This window comes from Miniopterus natalensis, chromosome 7 (genome assembly GCF_054644295.1).
Source record: "Miniopterus natalensis isolate mMinNat1 chromosome 7, mMinNat1.hap1, whole genome shotgun sequence".
NCBI classification, from domain to species: domain Eukaryota; kingdom Metazoa; phylum Chordata; class Mammalia; order Chiroptera; family Miniopteridae; genus Miniopterus; species Miniopterus natalensis.
Window position 1 is genome coordinate 74,129,712 of NC_142087.1, and position 15,117 is coordinate 74,144,828.

Genomic DNA, 15,117 nt, shown 5'->3' on the forward strand with positions numbered 1-15,117 from the left:
TACAGCAAATTTTTCCTAAGATTCATTAAATGAAAAGCAACAAAAAAAGATAAAATAATTCTGTCAGTCCACGAGGAAAAAACCCTTTCACATAGATTCTTACAGAGAGCTTTGTGCCTTTTTAGCCATGTACCACCGCATCATCTCACTATAGCAGCCTCTGTATTTATGCCTTGAGAAATGAGCTGTTTGGCACATAGTACAGCTCAAAAGGTGTTTGCAGATTGCTGTTACAGTTGAGAGTATTATATAAATCACTGTCATTGTTTTGATTGGGGTTGGTATACTTTTCCTATAAAGGTCCAGGTAGTAAATACTTTTGTCTTTGTGGGCTGTACGGTCTCTGTTTCAACACCGCACCTCTGCAGTTGTAGTCAAACACAGCCATAAGCAATACTAGAAATTGTATAAATGAGGAAAAGGAATAAGCCTGACTGTTTCAATAAAGTTTTACTTACAAAAATAGGCAGCAGACCTGCAGGCTCTGATTTAGTTTACTGACCCTTGATTTAGATTGTTGTTTAATATTTTTGAGAATCTTATAGCATTACCTTATTAGGGGGGTGGACACATTTTAATATATTTGAAATGAGAACCTTTTGGGAGACAGCAGGACACAATACAACTAACAATGTTACAAAGGGAAATGATACAATCTTTATCATTCAGGTTTCTGTGGGAATGTTATTTTCAGTTTTATATGTAAATATTTTATAATTCAGCAACCAGAAGAAAAGGCTTTAACTTGAAAACTTTTGAGAGTTGTTCTCAGTGATTAATAAACGAGTATTTCATCTTTTATTTATTTGAAAGACTAGGTGAGTAAATTGATGGTGGCATAGATGCAGTGTTGAACACTTGGCTTTGGATTTAAATTTTTTTTAAAAATTTTCTGTGTGTTTTTTTTTTTTAAATATATCTTTATTGATTTCAGAGAGAGGAATGGAGAGGGAGAGAGATAGAAACATCAATGATGAGAGAGTCATTGATCAGCTGCCTCCCGAATGCCCCTGTCTGGGGATGGAGCCCGCAACCTGAGCATGTGCCCTGACCGGGAATCGAACCCCGATCGCCTGGATCACAGGTTGACACTCAACTGCTGAGCCACGTCCAGCCAGACGGGATTTAAATTTTAAAGTTATTTCAGGCATTACGGCTACTCTCTGTTTTATGGTAGCATTAAAGTTCTATGTTTGAGTTTTCTGTTTTCTCTTATGTGAGGATGAAGAGGAAGCAGGCTTATTGGAGCTCCTAAAATCCCAGATTTGTGATAATGCTGCACTGTATGCACAAAAGTATGATGAAGAATTTCAACGGTACCTGCCTCGTTTTGTCACAGCTATCTGGAATTTACTAGTTACAACAGGTCAAGAGGTCAAATATGACTTGGTAAGATGGTGGAGACAAATAATTAAGATATTCCTCTCCCTACTTCCCCAAGAAATGAATGGTTCAGCTTTGCTTTTAAAAATATGCTTATTTTTGTGTTTTATTCCAGTTGGTAAGTAATGCAATTCAATTTCTGGCTTCAGTTTGTGAGAGACCTCACTATAAGAATCTGTTTGAGGACCAGAACACACTGACAAGTATCTGTGAAAAGGTTATTGTGCCTAACATGGAATTTAGAGGTAATTATAGCTAAGTATAAAGCTTTTTCAAGAGATCAAAAACTTAGTCTTTTATAGAGTGTGTTAGTATAAATTTAGTAAGTCTTCTCCCTGTTGATTTTTGTAATATTCTAATTTTTTTATTGCTAAATAAAACTTTTTGTAGATCATTTATTGCCTATTTTCTAAACCGAGACAAAGTGTGGTTGGTATAAAAGGCATTTGTGAAATGAGTGCTGCTGTGATGAGCTTTGTTGTATGCTGTGGAGGTTTTTTCATAGGAATATTGAATAAGACTTTAACAATCCTGGTATACTGAAAAGAAGGTAAACTGTACACAATCTCAACTTACGGAAATAATTTGGTTTTGTTTGATTTACTATTTTACCAAGGCAAATAGCTGTTTTTCCAACAGTTGACTTGAGATTAGAAGTGATAACTTCTAAATAGAGTGAAAGCCCACTTAGTTTGTGCTTAAGATTGAGATTGTCCTAAGAAACTGTTTGTATACAGAATGTCTTTCCTTCTTCCAGTTAGGAAGAGCAAGTAGTAAATGTAGAAGGAATTGTGTTCTATATCACAGCAATCATTAAATCAATGGTTCTCGATTATTTGGAACAAAATTAGGAAATAAAGGACAATATATTGTGGTACTTTATTTCCTTATGTGTTTTCATAAAACTATATATTTAAAGAACATGTCTTTTTTCTGATATTGTCTTACATTTTTGGTGTTGAAATGATTTTTGTAAAATAATGGTGGTTATAGTTGTTAGCTTGTTTTTTTTAATGCCCTTATCTGGCAAAATAAAAAATTGGCACCCCTAGATTTGTTCCCAACACTCACTTTTGAAAGTTAATGATAAAAGTCCAATTATGTGGATGCCATATTAGAACAAGTGAGCCAGTATCACAATTGTGTGAAGGATCTATTACCTAATCTTCCAGGGTAGTGTTTGCTGCTGTAAGTAATTAGTAATAATATATGAAGTAGTCATGTGTTTGAAAAGAATACTTTGCTGTAAAACATGTCAGTTTGACGGTTTATCTGAAATGTCATCTCTCTTTGTAGCTGCTGATGAAGAAGCCTTTGAAGATAATTCTGAGGAGTACATAAGAAGAGATTTGGAAGGATCTGGTAAGTATTTTGGTTTTTAAGTGTCTTAGCAAGCCAGGTTCTTTTTGTTTTGTTTTTTGATGTTTTTATTGATTTTTTAGAGAGAGAGAGGAAGAGAGAGGGAGAGAGAGATAGAAACATTAGTCAGCTGCCTCCTATAAGCGTCCTGCACACTCCCTACTGGGGATTGAGCCTACAACCCAGGCATATGCACTGACCGGAAATGGAACCAGTGACCTCTTGGTTCATGGGCCAGTGCTTAACCACTTAGCCACACTGGCCAGGCAGCAAGCCAGTTTTAAAGTTGCTCTTTTTTCTAGTAAATATGGGGAAGGGGCGAGGGCTAAGATTAGTGTGTCATTCCAACTGGCTTTTGTTGGAGAACTGTTTTAGCTTCACCTTAAAAAGCAGGTCTTATGTGAGCTATTCAGTTGAATCATTTGTCTTCTTTTTTATGTACTTAGTAGTGTTTATCATACTACTATGACCTAGTTTTAGTTTTCATTCTCATTTTGTGTTGTGGAAAAAAAAAGTTATTTTCATTGCTTATGTTGCTGATAGCTATCAGGAGCTTCTTTTAATAAACTTGATCAGTTGGTTGGTGGTTGTTTTCTCATTATGTGATTCCCTTTGACTCTATAGATATTGATACTAGACGCAGGGCTGCTTGTGATCTAGTACGAGGATTATGCAAGTTTTTTGAGGGACCTGTGACGGGAATCTTCTCTGGTTATGTTAATTCCATGCTGCAGGAATATGCAAAAAATCCATCTGTCAACTGGAAACATAAAGATGCAGCCATTTACCTAGTGACATCTTTGGCATCGAAAGCCCAAACACAGAAGGTGAATCTTTTCAATGTAGTTTTATTTCTAAAACACATGTTGGCGACCACAGAATTAAAGAAGTAGTAATATATTTCCGATGACTCCGGCCTACTCTGCTAGATAACCTGTTAGTTCTTACTAGAATTCATGTCATCTCCAAAGAGAACTTTATGTTGATGTATTAAGCACTTAAGTTTCTTACAGACCAAAAATTTGACAGATGGCTACATGTGTTCTCTTAGCTAAGACTCAGTGTTTGTTAATTTAGGGAAGTTTCTTTATTGTTTATTAACATAGTCTTGTTTTGTTTTTAAGCAGCTTGTATTTTGAATTTTTTGTCTCCATTTTTAACCTGGCTTCTAAAGTTGCCTAAATGTCCAGTGCAGTAGATATATACAGGCATTTCGTGTTATGTTACCCTCTTACAAATTTGTTTTTCAGCATGGAATTACACAAGCAAATGAACTTGTAAACCTTACCGAGTTCTTTGTTAATCACATTCTTCCTGATTTAAAATCAGCTAATGGTGAGTTTTGTGAATAATTATACAACTTATAACACTATACCAGCAATTTTTATTTGCAGTTTTTAAAAATTTATTTGAGAGAGACAGAAACATCAATTTGTTGTTCCACTTACTTATGCATTCATTGGTTGTTTCCTGTATGTGTCTTGACTAGGGATTGAACCTGCAACCTTGGAGTATTGAGATGATGCTCTAACCAACTTAGCTATCCAGCCAGGGCTGTTGCAGTGTTATTTTATATTACAAAATAAGTGACATTATGGCAAAAGTTATAGTAGAGGCTCTGTATCATTATAGTACTCAAAAGATTGCCTCCAATGCTTGTTGCAGGTATTTCTCCTATTGAATAAAATCTCAAATGGTTCTTCCAGATTTTGCACAGGTGAAATTAACTATTTATATAAAGAAAATATTTGCTTATGTAGAAGGAAAATAGGAACAAGTAAGATGAAATCGTAACTCAGCTTTTTGTTACCCTGGCATATAGTCTAGGAATTATACTTTGGGTTTTTTTTCCTTTTCATTTGGAAAATAAACTCTTAAAAATTGAAGTAAATTTAAAGTACTTGAAACTCATAAATATTAAGGATAATTTCCTATGTTGATGAAACTATATTGATTAAGGTAAATAGATAATTCCCTTTTTAAAAATTTATGGTATGGACAATTTAAATACATTAAAAGGTAATGAATTTCCATGTTACTATCACCCAGCTTTAAGAATTTTTAGCAATTGACCAATAGTCTTTCCCTAATTTATTTTTCCATTAGAGCAATTTAAAGCAAATCTCAGGCAGAGAGACCTGCTCTTGATTCAGAATAGTTTTAGTTCTGGGGAGAAGATGATATATAGTCACTAGTCATGGTCCCAATTATGTTTCTTCAGTTGTAGAAGTAGTACATGTTAATTTGTAATGAAACTTAGAGGTAAGGGGGGAAACTTAGAATCTTACCGGAATTAATAGCTACATAGTAGATTATTATGGAGGTAACTAAACTTCAGTTTCTTGACATTTTGGTTACCAAATCGTGTTTTAAAAACCTGATAATGTTGTCATCAATTTGGGAGTAATAGTTCTTAGCCCTTAAATAATTACGATATATATTTTTTTTAATAGTGAATGAATTTCCTGTCCTCAAAGCTGATGGTATCAAATACATTATGATTTTTAGGAATCAAGTAAGTAGCTTTTCATTTATATATTATATGCCACTTAATCCTTTGGAAGGGGAGCAAAAATTTGTTATAGTTATACTTTGTTTTATTTCATTAGGACATACACCATGTCTGGTTGTCTCCTTTTAGTGATGGTAAGAGTGATCATTGGATTCAGGTGAAGAGGAATTTTCCATCATTGACTTATTTTTTCAGTTACACTTCACTTAGTATAAAATTCACCATTTAAAAATGTACACTTAAATAGTTTCTAGCATATTCATTCATTTGGGCAACCACCACCATGGTCTCATAGATAATTAATTACCAATTTGTTTGGGGAAAGCAGGATAAATGTTTGTTTGTTTTCCCTCTTTATTAATTTTTGGATTAACGAGACAATGCCTTACTAACCTCCGTAGGTGACAAATGAGGGTATTTTGATGCCCTAGTTCCATCTTTGGCCAGTGGGGCCCCATCATAGATTCCTGTGCCCTCTTTACATGTACTTAGTAGCCTTTAATGGCTTCTTTTATGCATGACAAAACATTCCAAGTTCATTTGGTAAATTTCCTGCTTCAGACCTCAGTTATCTACCTCTTGATGATGATGGGAAATGTTATTTAAATACCGTAATCTAAGTACTACAGATACCGCTAATGAATTGCCATTGGTGCTAGGCTTTTTTCACAGGAGACAGCCAGAAAATAAGTAACAATACCATTATTATTACTAAGATAATACTGTTGAATGTAGTTTGATTTCTTTGTGGTTTTTAGATCTTTACAGTATTATCCTATTAAGTATGTGTAGTTAAAAAATACTGTCTTTAAAGCAACTTGAAATTATTCTTTGTGCATTTTTTGCCACAAACTTGATAAACAATTAGGTTGATGTCTTTGTGAGTTTTTGTTTTTATTTTGGGGGGGTCATGAGAAGGGTTACTTTACATGCCTCCACTGTCAGGTGGTGTACAGCAAGGTACATTCAGAAAGATGTAGCTTGCATCCCTGTTCCCTCCCTCTTCCTAAAGGTAACTATTTTTTTCCTACTGAGTTTTGGTTTATTTAATATAATGCAATACCTTTCCTATGTATATTTATATTTCTCCTCCTTTTACACAGAAAGGAGTATATTAAATACTTTTTCCACCTTGCTTTCTTCACTTAATATATCCTGAGTGTCATTCCATAATAGTATCTATAGATTTTCCTATTTTTTTTTTACTATATTTTTATTGATTTCAGAGAGAGGGAGAGAGAGAAACATCAGTGATGAGACAGAGTCATTGATTGGCTGCCTCCTACACACCCCTTACTTGATATCGAGCCCAGAACCTGGGCATGTGCCCTGACTGGGAGTCGAACTGCGATCTCCTGGATCATAGGTCGATGCTCAACCGCTGAGCCATGCCAGCTGGGCCACACATCTTGTTTTTGTGTGCTTAACATTATTTTATTTTTTATTTTTTTTAAAAATATATCTTTATTGATTTCAGAGAGAGGAAAGGAGAGGGAGAGGGAGAGAGATAGAAACATCAATGATGAGTCATTGATTGAGCCCAAAATCCGGGCATGTGCCCTGACCGGGAATCGAACCCTGATCGCCTGGATCCTAGGTTGACGGCCGGGCAGCTTAACATTATTTTAGAGAGTTATTCATTTCGTAGAAGTGTTACAGTTCATTTTTAATAGCTGTGTAGTATTTCATCATAAGAATATGCCATAATTTATTTCCTGATGATTCTTTAGTTAATTTTTTTATTTTCACACGAGGATATTTTTTCCATTGCTTTTCAAAGAGAGTGGAAGGTTGGGGGAGAGAGAGAAACATCAATGTGAGAGAGACATCGATTGGTTGCTTCTGGCACATACCCTTGACCCGAATCGAACCTGAGACCCTTCAGTCAGTGGGCTGATTAGTATTATTTTTGTTGTCCTCCCCCCTTTTTTAGAAGAGAAAATAAGGCACAAAGCTTGAATGATTTTTCCAAGAAATGCCTGCTAGACAAAAGTATAGCTCTTAAGATTAATGAAATCTTGGTCTGCTTTTTCATACTGTGTAATGGTAAGATTTTACCCTAAGCATAGTTTTTATGCTCAGAGAAAGAGAATGTGAATTGAACCATTGTGTCGGGGTAGAAGTTTTTCTTTCTCCACCATATCATTTCTCATTGTAATAGCTGAAAGAACACTTCTTAGATTCAGCAAGTCCTTTCCTTCCCATTGTTTTTTACTCAAAGATAACATCGTTGAGTTAGAGCATGTATATTGTTGTATTTTTCAGGTACCAAAAGAGCAGCTTTTAGTCTCTGTTCCTCTCTTGATCAATCATCTCCAAGCTGAAAGTATTGTTGTTCATACTTACGCAGCACATGCTCTTGAGAGGCTTTTCACTATGAAGGGGCCTAACCATGCCACTCTGTAAGTATTGGACTCTAAGCAGTTTATGTTTTTTCAGCTTGGTGTGGGGTGTTCTGTACTGATCAGGGCTATTTCTGAATGTGTTCATAATTTCACTAAGAGAAAAATAAATATACTTTTTACTCATTTATACTGTCTCAATCCGAAAGGAGGCAGCATGCTGAAAATACATTATGATAATCAAGTAGAGGAAATTGGAACAAAGGAAAGTAACTGGGGTGTGTTTAACAAACAGAAATGTGTGTCAGGATCCTGTACAGTAGTTAAAGAAACTCTTGAATTTTATGTGGCATCTTCTAGCAACCAAGGGCAAAAGGGAAACTTGGTGAGTTAAAATTTTCAATGTCCATGAGCTTAAAGTTACTCAGAAGGCATCTCAGAAGTGGGCCTTCATGGAGGAAATACGTGTAGTAGTCATGTTCTTAGCAGGATCATGCAGCATAGTTATTTTCACCTGACTAGTTTTATTCAGTGATGAGATACGACACGACTAAGTGAAAAGTATTTTCTATGGTCCAAGATAGCTTTTTTTGGCCTGATCCAAGGATAAAATGTAGAAGAATGGATGGTCTGCGTGTCTTTCAGGCCCTTCAACAGTATTATTTCTTGAAACTGAGCTTTGGGTAAAAGAAGGAAAACAATTCTAGGTTCTTTTCATCAAGAACTTGAAATGCAGATATTCTCAGAGGCCAATTAAGGGTTGAAAGGACATTCTTTGAGGTGAGTCAATCCAGTATCTCTTCAGGACTAGAATTTATGCAGAAAACAGTTCTGAATCTGCTCCACCTCCAGGAAGTATAGGTGACAACCCCCTGACAGTCTGAGTTCTGTTCTCAATAGTGATATGAACCAAGGATGACCTTAACATGTTCAGATGATGTTGGGTTTGCTTGGGTTTTGGCTTGTGCTTGGCCTCAGATATGCAGCCTTAGGAATTTAACATGAGCACATGCAAAAAAAATCATTTTCCTAAGATGTCTGCCGATGTAAGTGGTGGGAGATGGCTCACTTTTATGCCGAGAAGTGTGATTTAGTAGTTGCCAAGGGTAATCCAGAGTGACACGCTCAAGAGTTGGTAGTGACTGAAAGCTGTTTTTTCATCTATAGCTTTACAGCTGCAGAAATCGCACCGTTTGTTGAGATACTGCTAACAAACCTTTTCAAAGCTCTCACACTTCCTGGCTCTTCAGAAAATGAATATATTATGAAAGGTAGGCCATTTCCCTGGTGTACAGACTATAAGTGTCTAATCTGATTATAAGGGTAAACACTGAGTTGTATATGTTAGCCAAGAATTAGGTAGGTTTGGCTATTTTAAAGAATATTATTTTGTTTACTATTAAGTTTTCAGGAAAAAGTTTTACCCTAATTTGATAGAGGACTTCTCTATTAAAGAGAAATAGCAAACTCCTTTTTTTTCCTTTCCTAGATTGAGTTTCTTGAGGGCCAAGGTTAGACAACATTCAGTGATGGCATGCGATGCTAGGTCTTGGTGTGAAACCTGGGTGCACTTGATAGATTCCCACACAGATCCTGTCTTCATAGACATACTGCCAAGGATACAGGCAGCTGTAACCACCTGCCGGGTGCTCCATTAGGAGAGTGTCTTTGTGACAGCTTTGACTTCGAGGGCAGTCATAGTCTTATTAACTATTGGATTCCAAGAGACTAGTACAGTGTCGGATTCATAGGAAATGCTTTTCAAAGAAACTGATACCTGTCCTGGGTCAGGACCCCTGGGGTGTGTGCCCATGTATACATGTTTGTGTAGGTGTGTGTTTTCAGCACTGTACTTCTCCCAACAGTGATATGTAATGACAGTTTTTGTTGCTGTGTTCCCCGGGTATGCGAGAGCACCCAGGATGTAACACCTTCTTGGTAAATACTGCTGTATGAATGAATGAAAGCCTTGTGTGTCAGCCCAGAGGAGGGACACTGATCCTTCCTCTAGCCCTCTTAGCCTAGCTCAGGGACAGACTTTCTCTAGGAAGTGGTGTCTAAGCTGAGGTGAGGGATAGGTAGTAGTTAGGAGGAGGGTGAGAGGCCTTGGTTCATTTAGAGGAAACATTGCAAAGTTCAGGGGGCAAGGGAGAATAACTTTGTATTCTGTGTGTCTGGCATATAGTATGTGCTCTGCTTAGGGAACATCTATTCAGTTTGTGCAAAAATGGCTATCATACATTTTTAGCTTAATGTATTTATCTCCCATACCAAATGTTTATAGGCATCTTTTAATGAGCACTATATTTGCAATATGGACCCTCCATAGCTTTATATGTATTTTTGGATTTTTCTAATGCTCCTAATCTCTCTTAGAGGGGATGAGCAGGTGGCCTCTTTTCAGTTGCTGGTAGGCTGCAAGCATGTTCCCAAGAAGCCGGGACTAAACACGCTCTGCCACTAATTTCTAAGTGAAAGAAACTCAGAAAAGTGCTACTACTTCCTCCTCTTTGTTTGGTCACTTCGTTATTTTTTTTTATTGTCCCATTTTAAATTCTTTCAGCTTATGCCCTCTAGAAATAATATTTTCCAGCTAACTTTTGTTGCCAGTCCCTGGCCTAATTTTAAAAGGAAGGGAAATTTAAATTTTAAATAGAGAGAGCTATCTGGAGGTTAAGGGTCTTAAGATTTCAGTTGATGAATCCCTCAGTCACTGTTCTGAAGTTTAAAATGTTTTTGCTTTTTATCTTTTACAGCTGTCATGCGAAGTTTTTCCCTCCTACAAGAATCGATCATCCCTTATATCCCTACACTCATCGCTCAGCTTACCCAGAAGCTATTAGCTGTTAGTAAGGTAACAGAGCCACTTCTGAAAGTATAGTTGCTTTTTTAAACTTATGCTCTAAACTGTTTGAGCATCACCATTCCTGGCAGTAGGTCAGACTTAGGAAAAGGTCTTTGAATTCTTCTTGGCCCAATATTTAATGTGCATTTCTGAAAGTGTTGCGACATGGCAGCACTCACCTTTAAGTATAGGCTCAGAAACTTTAAAACATTTTTATTCTCATTAAAAAAAAGTAATGTGTAATAAGATTTAAAAAAAAACAAAACGTACGTGTTCATTGAAGAAAATTGAGGAAGTACAGATAATCTGAAATGATCTTAGAAAAGTAGGCTTTATCAAGTGGACACAAAAGAGGCTATTAATTCCTCCTTTGATCAGAAATTTTACAGATATTTTGATTCGTATTTAAATATTCTAAGTTTTAGGAAATAAATCATTTTAAGGTTGACAAAATTATTTTTTAGATTCTTATTCCTAATAACTATGAAAAGGAGATAAATTCAGAGGAAGTATTAGCGGGATTGTGGAGAACAGTGATTACTTTTCTACTGAGGTCTGGGTAAGGGTCTTGTACTACTCTGGGCCTTGGGGAATTTCGAGAAGCAGGGTCCCATCCACCCCACTTACACATTCATCTTCTGAGTTCGTCAGCTTTATGTAGTAGCCTTCCAGGAAAACTGATACGAAGGGTTATCACTCTGGATAGACGTCGAAGCCAGTGGAGGTTAGGGTTTGTCTAAGGTCCCACACAAGGCTAGTGGCAGAGCCAGGACTTACATGTCCCTGCTCTTTTCATCCACCACCATTTATAGTGATGGCTCTAGGGATGCACGGGTTGAAGATAAGTTCCTTATAGCATAGGCAGCTGAGGCTCGTGTTGTACTTTTTAGTAGTAGACTTTTGCTCATTTAAAAAAAAAAAATCCAGGCAAACAGGTATTAGTAAGTATTGTTTTATCTGAATTTTAAAGTTAATGTAAAATTTTAACATATATGCAGGCCTTTTAGTGTAATTGGTGCTTTTTCTTAATACTGATTTTTTTTTTAAATGGCATCTCTTGTAATGTTTTAGAAAGGTTTAGGTGTGTTTTATTCTCAATGACATTTAATATAGTCACTTGGGTTATTAGAATAATAGGCCTTTTTTAAAAATTTCAGAACCCAAGCAAACCTCACTTTAATCACTACATGTTTGAAGCAATATGTTTATCTATAAGAATCACGTGCAAAGCCAGCCCTGCTGCCGTTGTCAACTTTGAAGAGGCTTTGTTTCTGGTGTTCACTGAAATCTTACAGAACGATGTACAAGGTAAGTCAAAGGGAGCTGTTTTCTTCCTAATTGAATAAAATTATTCGTGTTTATAATATGAACACAGCATTTACTTTTTAAAAAATATATATCTTTATTGATTGAAGGGGGAGGGAGAGAGAAAGAAACATCAATGATGAGAGAGTCATTGATCAGCTGCTTGCACGCCCCCTGCTGGGGTTCAAGCCCCCAACCCTGGCACGTGCCCTGACCGGGAACTGAACCGCCATCTCCTGGGTCCTAGGTCGAAGCTCAACCGCTGAGCCACGCCTGGCCGGGTTGAAACAGCATTTCTAACAATATGAATCTTTTGTGCCAGAGCCATTGATTATGAAGCTAACAGCTGTTATTTTTCTCAACAGAGTTTATTCCATATGTCTTTCAAGTGATGTCTTTGCTTCTGGAAACACACAAAAATGATATTCCATCTTCCTATATGGCCTTATTTCCTCATCTCCTTCAGCCAGTACTTTGGGAAAGAACAGGAAATATCCCTGCTCTAGTGAGGCTTCTCCAGGCATTCCTAGAACGCGGTTCAAATACGATAGCAAGTGCTGCAGCTGACAAAATAGTGAGTTGGATTTATTTTGATGTAACTGTAATTTTCTAAGGTAGCGAGAGAAAGTTGGAATGGCAGATTTAAAAAAATTCTTAAATTTAATAAAAAGGGAAGTAATTAGGAGATGTTAGTGTATATTTTATTAGAATTAGGTATCCTTTAGTTATCTCCGTGGTGGAAAATAAGAGTGGGGTTAAGGTTAATTTCAAGAACTTATATTGTTTTTCTGCACACTTCAGAAATAAGAACTAAAGTAGGAATGCTAATTAGATTATTACAGTGTGCACTCTTTTCCAAGATACATCACCTGTTTTAACTTTTGGAATAATTAACCCTTGCCTCTTTAACTGATTGTTATTTGATCTGCTTTGTTGTAGCCTGGGTTATTAGGTGTTTTCCAGAAGCTCATTGCATCCAAAGCCAATGACCACCAAGGTTTTTATCTTCTAAACAGTATAATAGAGCACATGCCTCCGTGAGTATGAATTATGTAAGCTCGTTGTACATTAGTTAAGGATTCTGTTAGGTACTCAGAAAAATGCTGAATTTATATTGTTGCTTTTATTCATTTCTTTAGTGAGTCAGTTGACCAATACAGGAAACAAATCTTCATCCTACTATTCCAAAGACTTCAAAATTCCAAAACAACAAAGTTTATCAAGAGTAAGTAAAGTCAATTCAGTATTCCTAGAGAAATAATGAAGGAAAATAGCTAAAATCCTTAGGTGTTATGGTTACATACAAACCTTGATATCAGTTATAAACATTACATATAAAATACTTTAAGATATTTGTATTCCTCAAACATTAAATCAGTTTCAAATGTAGTGTTCCAAAGGTTAGTTTATAAGTTTAAACATCAAAATATTTTAATAGAAGTATGATAAAGAAATCAGAATGCATGGAGAATTACTGTAAAGGCAGAAATTCTATGTTAAATTGTATTAAAAGGCAAGTATTGCTGCTAAAGTTAGTATTGGTTTTGTTTGTTTTTTAAATGACAAATATGTCATCTGGCAGATTTCCACTAAATCACTTGTTTAGTGCAGTGAGTCCTCTGTATTGATAATCTGCATCTCCTTTCAACAGGTTTCTTAGTCTTTATTAATTTGTATTGTATAAAATATGGGGCACTGGCACTACAAGAAATATTTGACGGAATACAACCAAAGTAAGTTTGTTTTTATTATATTTTACTTTTTAGTTTTTTGTTGATTTGAGAGAGAAACATCAATTTGTTGTTCCACTTATCCATGCATTTATTGGTTGATTCTTGTTTGTGCCCTGACAAAATCGAACCTGCAACCTTGGCATATTGAGACAACTCTCTAACCAACTAAGCTACCCAGCCAGGGCTGTATTTTATTTATTTATTAGCATAAACTAGTATCTATTTTATAATTTCGTAGTTCTTGGAGCAATGATAGTATTTTTGTGGTTTTCAAAATATTCTCGGGGGCCTGGCACAGTGGTTGATCTCTGACCCATGAACCAGGTGGTCAGGGTACATGCCCAGCTTGCGGGCATGCAAGAGGCAGCCAATCAATGACTAGTCATTGATGTTCCTCTCTCTGAAATCAATAAAAACATATTTAAAAAATTTTTTTTCTTCTTGGGATTAGGTCATAAATCCCTGTAAACATTTCCCTAATTCCCAGTTACTCCCCACTCTAGCAGAGTTCCCCACAGCCAGTGTTCTGTATGATGTGAGATAGTCAGTGTTGTTTCTAGGAGTCTGCCTTTGTTAACAGTGATTTTTCAAATGCGAAAAGTTTGCATACATACTAAGCAGCTTTATTGATCCAAAGAGTGTTGGGTGGCATTCCCCATTTAAGAAAAGGATGTAAGGAAATGACAGGATGGAGAAAACTCTCGTTAGAGTTCTGTATCTATAGTGGATCAAATAATTCAAGATTGAATAAAATGCAAAAAACAAATCAACCTAAACAGCAGTACCAGAAAATATGGTCTCTAGAAATGAAAGATTTTGAGGAAGTCAGTTCATGCTTAAATTGGCATGATCTTTCTATAGAGCATTAAAATGGCCATGCTCTTTGATACCCACTACTTCCACTTCAAAGGATTTATTAATGTATAATCTGCAGCATTTAGAATCATGGAAAACTTCTAGGATGTTTGCAACAGCATAGAGTGATTGGCTAAATTTTTTGGTACAGCCATTAACATTTACATAGTTATAGATATGTAGGCATAGAAATTTGGGAAGGTTATAATAAAAAAAATTTAGAAGTAGTTATAATCGAAAAAATTTAAAAGTAGTTACTGCTGGGTAGTGGGTGAGTCTTTTATCTTGCTCCGCTTATCCCTTTTGTCTAATTTCTCATTTAAAAAAACAAAAAACATACAAGACCAAAAATGGCTGTAAAGATTGAGCATAGGCTTTGGTGTTCTCAAAAGATGATGGCAGTTGGCCACAGGGTAGGTTTGATGCTTTGTCATCTGTAAAGTCTCTTCCATTCAGTGCAACCTTGTTATTTTGTAAAAGGAATCACTAAGTATAATTAACATCTGTTTAACTGTTTAATTACAGTGGTAGTCTAATTTAATATTGACTGGGTTTATTTTGTTTTGATTAACAGAATGTTTGGAATGGTTTTGGAAAAAATTATTATTCCTGAAATTCAGAAAGTATCTGGAAATGTAGAGAAAAAGATTTGTGCCGTTGGTATAACCAAATTACTAACAGAATGTCCCCCAATGATGGACACTGAGTATACCAAGCTATGGCAAGTACTCTAAAGTTCTTGGAAATTACAACTTCCTTTCCTTTGACAGCAAAATCAAACAA

General features: G+C 35.9%; 1 protein-coding gene across 1 annotated transcript in view; it reads left to right on the forward strand.

Annotated features, from left to right (window-relative positions):
- Positions 1-15,117, forward strand: part of CSE1L (chromosome segregation 1 like) — a 35,192-nt gene that overhangs the window by 17,571 nt on the left and 2,504 nt on the right. Inside the window, exons 9-23 of the mRNA XM_016221696.2 lie at positions 1,222-1,389; positions 1,499-1,628; positions 2,680-2,745; positions 3,367-3,569; positions 3,993-4,077; positions 5,196-5,257; positions 7,520-7,656; positions 8,764-8,867; positions 10,353-10,450; positions 11,599-11,749; positions 12,112-12,320; positions 12,686-12,783; positions 12,886-12,971; positions 13,398-13,479; positions 14,909-15,055. Of these exons, the coding sequence (XP_016077182.1) occupies positions 1,222-1,389; positions 1,499-1,628; positions 2,680-2,745; positions 3,367-3,569; positions 3,993-4,077; positions 5,196-5,257; positions 7,520-7,656; positions 8,764-8,867; positions 10,353-10,450; positions 11,599-11,749; positions 12,112-12,320; positions 12,686-12,783; positions 12,886-12,971; positions 13,398-13,479; positions 14,909-15,055 (1,826 nt within the window). The remainder of the gene's footprint in view (positions 1-1,221; positions 1,390-1,498; positions 1,629-2,679; positions 2,746-3,366; positions 3,570-3,992; positions 4,078-5,195; positions 5,258-7,519; positions 7,657-8,763; positions 8,868-10,352; positions 10,451-11,598; positions 11,750-12,111; positions 12,321-12,685; positions 12,784-12,885; positions 12,972-13,397; positions 13,480-14,908; positions 15,056-15,117) is intronic.